A 12,073-nucleotide genomic window follows, 5' to 3' on the forward strand; every position below is an offset into this window, starting at 1 on the left:
TTTCAATATTTATTCATATTGTGGTGCTTATGAATACCTCATTCCTTTTGTGAAAAAATAGGGTATTTGAATAAATTGTTGTTGTTGTTAATGATAGAGACAGAGGGAGAGAGAGAAACACACCTGAAGCTTGCTTCATCACTTGTGAAGCTTTTCTACTGCAGGTGGGGACCAGGGCCTCGAACCTGGGGCCTTGCCAATGGCAACTTGTGTGCTTGATCAGTTGCACTGTCACCCAGCCACCAGTATTTGAATTTTTATGTATTGGGAGTTCAGATTGCTGTGTGCTAGCAGCAACAATAGCATCTAGTGTTTAGCACTTACTGAGGGCCAAGCAGTTTATGAAGCCCTGATGGTGTGTGATCTTGCTTAAATCCCACTTATTCTTGAGAAATAAGAAGTGTGGGGGTCAGGCAGTGAAGCATCCATTTGCACCCTTAGGATGCCATGAAAGGTGGGTTCGGACCTCCTGTTCCCTTCCTGTGGGGGGGGAGGCTTCACAAGTGGTGAAGCATGTGTACAGGGGTGTGTGTGTGTGTGTGTGTGTGTGTGTGTGTGTGTGTCTGTGTCTTTCCTATCTCCCTCTCCCCTCTCAATTTTTCTGTTCTAATGAAAAAGCAAGGGAAAAAAGAAAAAGGAAAAGATGGCCACCAGGAGTGGTAGATTTATCATGTAGGCATGACAAGCCTCAGTGATGACCCTTTTGGCAGTAAAAAAAGGCAGGAAAGAAGGGAGGTGAAAGGTTACACTTGTTTCATAGTCATATTGAAGACTCTGAGAAGCTAGGTCCCTGGTTAAGTGGTATTTGAACTCAGACCTACCTGGCTGAGGATTGTGCCAGTGCTGAGTTAGATTGAAGAGCCTCATGCCTCATGGGAGGCCAGGCAGTAGTGCGTCTAGTTCTCTGTGTCCAACATAAATATAAATTCAAAATTTTTTTTACAAAGTACTGGGTTAAAAGGAGGAATTACAAATAAATATGTAATTAAAATTTAAGAGATAAAATTAGATATATGGACACACAGAATCCTTCGTATTAACTTTTGCCATTACCAGTACTCATCTGTTCCTGCGGGTTTAAATTTGCCCTTTTGAATAATGTCCCATCAGCCTGTTGGACTTCTTTGTGCATTTCTGTTACACAGGCTGGTTGCTAGCTCTGACTTCTCAGCTTTCGTCTGTCTAGGTACGTCTTTATTTTCTCCTTCATTTCGAAGGATAGATTCACTGAGTATAGAGTCCTTCTGCATTCTTGATGATTTTCCAGTCAGTGCTTTGAATGTATCATCGCAGTATATTCTAGTTTCTGTTGTCCTTAAGAAATTGAAGTCATTTATATTTTTGGTTTCTAATTTTCCATGTCGGTATTCTTGTGTTGATTTCGTATTTTTCTCTTTGGCAAAATTTTGTCTTGTTTTTGTGCCTGATTCTTTTTGTTTTTCTCTTATTTGAAGTAGATTAAACTTCTCATATCTGTAAATTAATGCTTTTCACTAATTTTTAGAAATGGTGACTCATTATTTCATCAAATAAAAGCACTAGACTTTAACAATATCTACCCAGTTTAAAAAAAAAAACAAACATGATGCATTTAAGCCTGATCTTTTTTCCCTCACCATATACAGTTAAAGCAGTATTATGAGCCTCAACCAGATGTGCTGCCTCCTCTGAAACTAGAAGCTTGCATTTTGACCCAAGGAGATCAGACCTCTCTACAGGAACCACTGGTGAGAGTCCTCTTATTACCATTATTCTTACTGCTAGGTAAAAATAGCAGCCCTGTTACTGCTGATGTTCAGGAAAGAATACTTTCTCTGTGAAGGGCTTTTCCTGGTATGCCTAATGAATTTTTACTTTTAAAACCTCCCTTTTCTTTTTAATTGCTTTTTCCATTATCTTTATTTATTAGAGACAGCCAGAAATTGAGAGGAAGGGATAGATAGAGCCAGAAACACCTGCAGCACTGCTTCAGCACTCTTGAAGTCCCCCTTTAGGTGGGACTGTGGGTCTGAGCCCGGAACCTTGCTCATTGTAACACGTGCGCTCAGCCAGGTGTGCCACCATCAGACCCCTCCCTTTTCTTTTATATTGAACCTTTTCTCACCCATCATCTTGGCATTACTGGTAAGATTCTGTATCAGCATTTCATGAAATCAAGGCGTGTGCTGTTTCCTCAAGGAACATTCACAACTCCCATTTGTGTGTCGTCCCCCGTCCACCTCTCTTTTTTCGTTTTTGTTTTTTTTTTTTTAACCAGAGCAGTGCTCAGCTCTGGTTTATGGGGGTGCAAGGGGATTGAACCTGGGACTTCTTCTCAGGCATGAGAGTCTACTTGCACAATCATTATGCTATCTACCCCTGACCTAAAGTTTATTTTTATTATTTTTTATATGCACTAAATATATTGGAATAGAGAAGGGAAGTCACTTAGGAACAGGTATACCAGGCAGCCTGCTTTAGTCTTTTATGCAGATAGAGCGAGAATTTGCACACTGCTGAACCTTCAGATGAAGTAGGACAGGTTGGCTTCCTGTTCATGTTATCTAGCTTCATATCAACAGCAAAAAAATAAGACAGACCAGACCTTCTCCACCCCAAGTGACTTAGAACCGATGGCAAGGAAAGGGAGTCAACTTTTAGTTACCATACCCTTCCTTTGTATATGGATTCCCTGTGCCCTAAGATGGCTTCAGCCTGAATGCTGTTAGTCTCAGAAAGATTACCTCAACATTAGTCTCTATTTTTAGAATGACTTCTTTGGCTCAGTGAGCTCTGGGGAGGATTTAATAACTTCATGGCGTGTTTTCACTTACCAGATATGATACATCTGATGTTGATAGTCTCTTTGCATAACCATTGTGCTATCTACCCCTATATATATTGTCCCAGGGTTCTCACTGGGGCTTAGTGCCAATACTACAAATCACCACTTTAGGTGACCCCCCCCCCCCCAATTCTATTCTGTTTGATAGGACAGAGAGAAAGTGAGAGGGAAGGGGAAAGAGAAAGGGAGAGAGAGAGAGACACCTGCCGACCTGCTTCACTGCTCCTGAAGTGTCCTCCCTACAGGTGGGGAGCAGGAGCATGAACCTGGGCCCTTTGTGCATGATTATGTGCGTGTGCACTCAGCCAGGTCGCCTGGCCCTGGAGGTGTCAGTTTCTTATGAGGCCATTTCCTTTGTTGAAAAACCAAAAGAAAATGATAGCTCTGTTCCAATCCCCCCCACCCCAATTTTGTTCATTGAGGTTGGCTCAGTTTGTGATACTGATAATAACTTGTTTTAGTCTTGTAGATAAGCATAATTTCTTGATTATCAATAGCTTCATTAGTTACCCCTAAACACTTAATCTCATTGTCTTCTACAGGATCATCTGCTGTGTTGTGTTCAGCACTGTTTGGCCTGGTATAAGAGTAGAGTGTTGCCCCTTCAGCAGGAGGAGGAGGCAGAGGAAGAAGAATTCTACCAAGACTTGGATGATATGCTGGAGTCTATTACCAGTAGAATCATTAAGAGTGAACTGGAGGACTTCGAATTGGTAATTGCTAAATTCCAGTTCTGTGGAATAATAGATGTTTTTGGTAGCTTATTAACTTTATTCTTTGTCTTCTAGGATAAATCAGCAGACTTTTCTCAGAACACTGGTACTGGCATTAAAAATAACATCTGTGCTTCTCTTGTAATGGGCATTTGTGAGGTTCTAATAGAATATAATTTCTCCATAAGTAATTTTAGGTAAGCTACTGCTACGATTCTACTTGCACCTTGAGAAATAGCCCATTTTCTGTATTTCAACTTCTAACTGTATGTTAGGTACTGCACACACTGTTGCTTGGGCACCTAGTTTAAGTCCAGATATTGTTCCCTCTAGCAGAGTGCCAAGGTATGTGCCAAACAGGCTCAAGATTGTAGCCATCTGTCAGGTTGTCGCTGGTTCAGAATCACAGTGTCCTGAACTCAAGATTTTGGATTTTAACAGATATTTTTATTGGTGGTAACTGGGTGTTCAGACTTTGTGCTGCTACATTGTGGGGGTGGGGGGCCCCCATTGGTGTGGTGTGACCTTAGAATGTTGTGTTCCTGAAAGATGTTAATATATTTACAGTGTGTCTAAAAATGTGACATATATCGCAACATTGAAATGTTACTACTCTCTGTAAACCACATACTCTAATACTTACCCTGTTCCCCTTTTACACAGTAAGAGTAAATTTGAAGAGGTTCTCAGCTTATTTATGTGTTATAAGAAGCTCTCTGACATCCTTAATGAAAAAACTGGAAGAGGCAAAATTAAAACAGCCAGCAAAACAAATGATAGTTTCTTGTCTATGAAGTTTGTGTCTGATCTTCTCACCGCTCTTTTCAGGTATGGGTCTATTGAAGTGTTTAATGGGTTGGTTCACTAGTAACCTGTAGGTTCAAAATTCTTACTTTGTTTATAGTAAGAAATAAGTTCGTGACTTTCTTGAAATGAAATCTGGATATTCCTATGTGGGTACTTTAAAGAGGTAGCTGGAATTACAAAGGAACCATCAATGATGTAATAATGAAACGAGAAGAGAGTAGGGAATCCCAGTGAGGAATCTACATATGTTATCTGAACATATGAAGACAGAATAAGATGTGTGCTCAACCAGGCACACCACCACCTGGTCCTTCACAGTAAGGTGTACAGCAAGGAAAAAATAGATTTTGAAAACAAAAGAAGAGCTGTAGCAACAAAATAACTAAGGGAAACCAAAAGTGATGTTTAAACTGTTTCTGAGTAGAAGAGGATTGGGGAAGGAAGAGGGCAGAGTGACACTGAGGAGTATATATATTTTTTATATATATTTACTCCCTTTTGTTGCCCTTGTTGTTCTCTTGTTGTAGTTATTATTTGTTGTTATTGATGTCATTGTTGTTGGATAGGACAGTGAGGAATCGAGAGAGGAGGGGAAGACGTGGAGAGAAAGATAGACACCTGCAGACCTGCTTCACCGCCTGTGAAGGAGGAATATTTGTAAAAGGGCAACAGGGCAGTGACGGGTGCGAGCTGTTTGGAGCCCGTCATTTGGAGCGTGCTGGATGTGGCTATTGTGAACAAGCCCTAGAAGCCCAATTCCACATCCAGTATCGTGGTGGAATCCCCCCCCCCCCTTTCCTCCAGGGACAACATCCAAAGCCATGAGGAGAGCCTATCTGTTCTGCGGTCCAGCAATGAATTCCTGCGTTATGCTGTGAGTGTGGCTCTGCAGAAGGTGCAGCAGCTGAAGGAAGCAGGGCATGTGAGTGGCCCCGATGGCCAGAACCCAGAGAAGGTCTTTCAGCACCTGTGTGACATAACTCGGTAAGCCGCTCACCCTCAGAAGCCTGTTCTGCTTGCTGTAGAGTCTCCACAATTGGAAATTGGGGGTGGAGAGTGAGAACATCCAGTCCTTAATGTTGAACCTTTTTTCTAGTCCTCCTAAGAGAGTGTTATGCAATGTACCAGTAATTCGTCAAGTAGAGCTTCAAATGTTTATGTGCCTACAGTAGAACTTCAGAATATTGGGTTAGAATAGTCATGATGGATTTTGCATTGAAAAAATACATGATAGGGGCTGGGTGGTGGTGGTGCACCTGGTAGAGTGTACAGTATCACAGTGTGCAAGGACCGGATTTCCAGTCCATGGTCCCCACCTGCAGAGGGAACACTTCACAAACGGTGAAGTTGTGCTGCAGGTGACTCTTTCCTCCTCTGTCTCCCTATTTCCTCTGAGTTTCTCTCTGCCTCTAAAAGAAATGAGGGGGGGAAGTCATGACTTCCCTGACAACCTAGTATTTGAAGCTAAAACTGATTGACCCTGGGGCGAGGAAAGTAGAATAATGGTTATGCAAAAAGACTTTCACGCCTGAGGCTCCAAAACACCAGGTCCACTTCCTGCTCCACCATAAACCAGAGCTCAACAGTGCTCTGGTATCTCTAAAATCAGATATACTTAGAAAGGAAGAGGGAGTCGGGCGGTAGCGCAGTGGGCTAAGCGCACGTGGCACCAAGTGCAAGCATAAGGATCCCGGTTCGAGCCCCCGGCTCCCCACCTGCAGGGGAGTTGCTTCACAGGTGGTGAAGAAGGTCTGCAGGTGTCTGTCTTTCTCTCCCTCTCTCTATCTTCCCCATCACTTTGGATTCCTCTCTGTCCTATCCAATGACGACAATAACCAACAGTAATAATACCCACGACAATGATAAAATAAGGGCAACAAAAGAGGAATAAATGGTCTCCAGGAGCAGTGGATTCATGGTGTAGGCACTGAGCCCCGGCGATAACCCTGGAGGCAAAAAAAGAAAAAAGAAAAAGAAAAATGGTCCTAGCACTACATGGGAGCATTGTGGATAGCACAGGATAAACCCCATGGTGAAATGGTGTCCCATCCTCTCTTCACTCACAAAATTAATAGGATGTTAACTTTACGTCAGAGATAACTCAGCTAGTAGAGTATACACTTGGCCATGTGCAAGTCACTCTCCAAAAGGAATTTATTCATGTAGCTGCCTATGGGCTTTGGACCATAGACAAATTTTGATATCTGTAATAAAGATGATTTATATAAACCTTTTAATGGACAACAGCTTTCATGCTTTTTTCCATTCTATGTAAGATACAAAAAAATTTAACTTGAGAAAGATCAGAGACATGGGGCCAGGTGGTGGTGCACGTAGCTGAGCGCACATATTACAATGTGCAAATACCTGGGTTCAAGCCCCCAACCCCCACCTGCAGGGGAAAGCTTCACAAGTGGTGAAGTAAGTCTGCAGGTGTTTCCCTGTTTCTTTCCCTCTCTATTTCCCCCTTCCCTCTCAATATCTGGCTGTCTCTGTCATATAAATAACAAAATACGATAAAATTTTAAGAAGAAAGAGCAGAGACATTAGTATAAAATGAAAACAAAGATCTCTATATGCTTGGTTTTTTATTTTAATTTCTTTATTATAAACCTTTTTTCATTGTTTTATTTTATAAGATGGAGACAGAAAACAGGAGGGAAAGGGGAGATAAAGAGGCAAAAAGAGAGAGGGAGAGAGATCTGCACCACACTTCACCACGCGTGAAGCTTTTTTCCCGCAGCTGGGGACCAGGGGCTTGAACCCAGTGGTAGTAATGTGTGCACTCAACCAGGTGCACTACCACCTGGCCCTGCTCAGCTCTGGCATACAGTGATGCCAGGGGTTGAACCTGGGACCTTTGGGACCTCAGGCCTGGAAGTCTGTTGCACTTATACTACAAATGGTGCTATGTCTGGGTCATACACATTCTTTATAAAAGTCTTTAAAATATATATATAGATAGATAGATAGATACACACACACACACACACACACACACACACACACATATATATATATATATATATATTTCTGGATAGAGAGAGAGAAAACTTGAAGGGGAGAGGGAGGTAGACAGGGAAAGAGACAGAGAGACACCTGCAGCCCTGCTTCTCCACTTGTGAAGCTTTCTCCCTGCAGGTGGGGACGAGGGGCTTGAACTTGGATGCTTGCACACTGTAATGTGAGTGTTTAGCTAGATGCACCACTGCCTGGCCCCTCCAGATAAATTATTTAGAAATAGATAGAGAGATAGAGTGCAGTGGCTGGGTGGTGGTGCAACCAGTAAAGTGCAAATGTTACCCATATTCAAGCTTCAGGTCCCCACCTGCAAAGGTGGGGGTCACAAGCAGTGGAGACGTTTGCAAGTATCTCTCCCTCTCTTTTTTTTTTAATTTCTTTATTGGGGAATTAATGTTTTACATTCAACAGTAAATACATACGTGCATACCATTTCTCAGTTTTCCATATAACAATACAACCCCCACTAGGTCCTCTGTCATCCTTCTTGGACCTGTATTCTCCCCTCCCACCCACACCAGTCTTTTACTTTGTTGTGATACGCCAATTCTATTTCAGGTTCTACTTGTGTGTGTGTGTGTGTGTGTGTGTGTTTTCTGATCTTGTTTTTCAACTTCTGCCTGAGAGTGAGATCATCCCATATTCATCCTTCTGTTTCTGACTTATTTCACTTAACATGAATTTTTCAAGGTCTATCCAGGATCGGCTGAAAACAATGAAGTTTATTTATGAAGATATATTTTTATTTGAAGTTTATTTATGAAGATACATTTTTTAAAAGGTTTGCATACATCAGACTTACATGTAATAGCAAAATTTGTAACAACCACCCTTTATAGATAGATGGGTCAGTTGGTGTTTGAACACAGTAGTCATTTGTGGTCGAGAGTAACAAGCTAAATCTCACAGGAACATAGTAGCGTTACAAAGCCCCTGTATTCAGATTCCTTCATAGTAAAATAAGTCATTTTTTTACAAGGTTTTTAAAGCATGAAACTGTAGGGACATGAATCAGATCCATGGTTTGAAAACAGAAGAAGAGAACTGGCTGTAAAAGAGCATATGCTGGAAACATCTTGATTGTGAGGATGACTATAGAACTATATATTCAGGGGAAACTGTTTATTCACATTCACAGGGCTGTACACCTGCAGAGTCTAAATACACACTGTGCCTTATTGAACCTGACCTTTCTCCACCGCAGGGTCTTGCTGTGGAGATACACTTCAATTCCTACTTCTGTGGAGGAGTCAGGAAAGAAAGAGAAAGGAAAGAGCATCTCACTGCTGTGCTTGGAGGGTTTGCAGAAGATATTCAGCACTGTGCAGCAGTCCTATGAGCCCGAGATCCATCACTTCCTCAGGGCTCTTGGTGAGCACTTCAGTTTCTGTAACTTGGCTTACTTTAGATTTCTTTCTTCTTAAGAACTCTTGGTTTCTATTTGCTCGTTTACTCAAGGACACTTGAAAGCAGTCCTAATGTTGCTGAGGAGTGACATCTAGTGGATTCAGGATTGGCAGTTAGTTATTTTTTGATTGTTTTGTTTTTGCCTTGTCACTGGGGCTTCACTGCTGACTGAGACAGAAACACACCACAATACTGAAGCTTCCTTCAGTGCAGTGGGGGCTGGATTCAAACTTGGGTCGTGCTCGTGACAAGGCCAGTGCTCTCTCCACGTGAGCTGTTTTACCTTAACCACAAGTAGTGAAGGAAAGGGGAGCGGGACACCAGGAGATTACAGACTGTGAAGAATACATTTAAATCTGTCTCCAGATATTTTTGTTTTTCTGTTAAAGGCAAGCACAAACTCATTTCAAAGAGGATTAAGAATTCTTTTCCTTGCCTAGATGTCACAGATATGGAAGGAGAAGAGGAAGCCAGTGTCACTCAACGAGCAGCCTTCCAGATCCGACAGTTTCAGGTGAGAAGCCTTGGGAAGCTGCTGGACTTGTAAAGAGATTGCTAGCTGGTGAGCAAGGACAGGGAGTTTTCTTAACCAGAGCACTGCTCAGCTCTGGCTGTTGGTGGTGCTAGGTATTCAACTTGAAGTGCTTGGTGCCTCAGGCATGATAGTCTTTCTGCATAATCATTACTCCCAAGCCCTGGGATATATATGTATGTATGTATGTATGTGTGTGTATATATATATACACACACATACATAAAAAGAGAGTATATATATATATATATATATACTCTCTTTTTAAAGGTTTGTTTTTTAAGTATTTTTTAACATTTTTTATTTATTCCCTTTTGTTGCCCTAGTTGTTTTTATTGTAGTTATTATTTTTGTTATTGATGTCATTGTTGTTGGATAGGACAGAGAGAAATGGAGAGAGGAGGGGAAGACGGGGAGAGAAAGACAGACACCTGCAGGTCTGCTTCATCGCCTGTGAAGTGACTCCCCTGCAGGTGGGGAGCCGGGGTCTCGAACCAGGATTCTTCCCTGATCCTTGTGCTTTGTGCCACCTGCGCTTAACCCGCTGCGCTACCGCCTGACTCCCTTTTAAGTATTTTTTAAAAAATTAATTTATTATTGGAAAGACAACCATAAATTGAAAGTAAAGGGGAAAAAAGACAGAGACACACCTGCAGCACTGCTTCACCACTTGTGAAGCTTTCCCCTGCAGGTAGACAAGGGGCTCGAACCTGGTTTCTTGCACATTGTTAACACATGCACTCAACCACCACCCGGCCCCATGAAACTTCATTTTCTCACAGAATTCACAATGCAACATAGAAAAGACCTACAAACTAATGTTTTAGGGGCTGGGTGTTAGCACACAGTCGAGACTACCATGTGTAAGGAACCAGGTTCATGGCCTCCACTCCTGACCCCCACTTTCAGGGGGAGGCTGAGTGATAAAGCAGGGCTGCAAGGGCGTCTCTCCATTCCCCTCTACTTCCCCATCCTCTTAATTTCTCTTTTTTTTCAAATATTTATTCCCTTTTGTTGTCCTTGTTTTATTATTGTAGTTATTATTGGTGTCGTTGTTGGATAGGACAGAGAAATGGAGAGAGGAGAGGAAGACAGACACCTGCAGACTTGCTTCAGCACCTGTGAAGCGACTCCCCTGCAGGTGGGGAGCCGGGGGCTCGAACCGGAATCCTTACGCTGGTCCTTGCGCTTTGCACTACGTGCGCTTAACCTGCTGTGCGACCACCCGACTCCCTTAATTTCTATCAAAAAAAAAAAAAGAGAGAGAGAGAAAGAATGACAGCCAGGAGTGGTGGGTATGCCATGTGCACACTGAGTTTGAGCATAATCTTGGAGGTGAGGGAGGACTGCAAGGAAAGCAGCATCGGTGTGGGGCTGGCCACCACTCGGACCTGGGAGCCACTCTCAGTCGGTGTGCAGTTTGTCCTTGCTGTTTATTTGGTGGGTGATGGGGAAGGCAGCCACTGCTTTATAGAGACTTCTCCAAGTAGTGCTTGAACACAGAGTAGAAAACCACCTGTTGAGATTTTTATCCTTAGAGAATTATGGGGGATGTCAAATACTTTTTATGCCAGTCTTGGAAATCTCTGACTAGAGATGTCTCTTCTTGCTAAGAAATGTGTGCTAATTTCTGTCTATGCTTTGCTTTCTCAGAGGTCCCTGATGAATTTGCTTAGCAGCCAAGAAGAAGACTTTAACAGCAAAGAAGCCCTCTTGCTAGTCACCATTCTCACCAACTTGGCCAAGCTGCTGGAACCCTCTTCCCCTCAGGTACTGAAAGACTGCTCCTCCAGTCCCACTTAACATCCCACGTAAGGCAAGAAATCTATAGCCTGGTGTCTTCCGCATATCTAGTCCATTCAAAACAATATGCCTAGCTAGACCATCTCTTTACTGCCTCCAGACTTATAAATCTATTCTCTCCTTTTTTATTCAAGTCTTATTTGTTTGTTGGACAGAAAGAGGGACGAAGACGGCAGATTTGGGAGAGAGACACCGGCACCACTTGCCTATTTTCCCCTGCAGGTGTGGACAGGGAGTTTGAGCCTGGGTTCTTGCACATGGTAACGTATGTGCTCAGCTGGCCACTCACTACCTGGCCCGCGATGTGTCCTTTTCAAGTGTAATCATGTTGGTTGTCAAGAAGTTAGCTGAAATTTATCTAAATATCAAGTGCATTCACTCATACATGTAGAGATACATTTAGCAGTCGCTGAATCTAGTGACTATTCATTAAAGGGCTCAACAATCTCCTGAATTTGTTTCCTTAACCAAAAAAAGAAGGTATCTGTTGGCTTCCTTAGCAGGGTGAGCTGACAGTGCTCTGGGGGGAGATTCAACAGAAGGTATTCAAGGCAAATGGGTGATTGCAGTTCCAGAGCAGAAATGACCACGGCGATGGGCTGTGTAGACGTGCACACAGGACAGCGGCAGCACTCTGTCCACTCAGCAGTTCCGACTGCAGGGTCTGTTCCATTCAGACTGGCATGAGAAGCCAGGCTTGTGCTGCCACCACATTAGCTTGTGGTTTGCAGACTTTGTATACACCCTTATGAGGAAAAGCTAGGCTGAAACAAGCTTATGGTATTTGAAAGCTGAAAAGCAAACCTGCCTCTCCTGCTGTTATAGTTCCATGGAGTAACCCCCCCCACACACACACACCCCGCACACACCCAAAAAAAAGTCAACATGAGAGAACCAGAGGACATACAGTGTGCTGGGGGTCAGACTCAGAGCCACATGCTTTTTGTTCCAGTGTTACAATCTGAA

At 42.8% G+C, this 12,073-nt stretch overlaps 1 protein-coding gene across 1 annotated transcript in view; it reads left to right on the forward strand.

The window, feature by feature from the left end:
- Nucleotides 1-12,073, forward strand: part of FANCI (FA complementation group I) — a 51,153-nt gene that overhangs the window by 32,618 nt on the left and 6,462 nt on the right. Inside the window, 8 exon segments of the mRNA XM_007527371.3 lie at nucleotides 1,626-1,727; nucleotides 3,367-3,537; nucleotides 3,613-3,734; nucleotides 4,201-4,365; nucleotides 5,149-5,328; nucleotides 8,570-8,736; nucleotides 9,213-9,286; nucleotides 10,958-11,074. Coding sequence (XP_007527433.2) covers nucleotides 1,626-1,727; nucleotides 3,367-3,537; nucleotides 3,613-3,734; nucleotides 4,201-4,365; nucleotides 5,149-5,328; nucleotides 8,570-8,736; nucleotides 9,213-9,286; nucleotides 10,958-11,074 — 1,098 coding nt within the window.

The sequence above is a fragment of the Erinaceus europaeus genome, chromosome 20 (genome assembly GCF_950295315.1).
Source record: "Erinaceus europaeus chromosome 20, mEriEur2.1, whole genome shotgun sequence".
NCBI lineage: Eukaryota > Metazoa > Chordata > Mammalia > Eulipotyphla > Erinaceidae > Erinaceus > Erinaceus europaeus.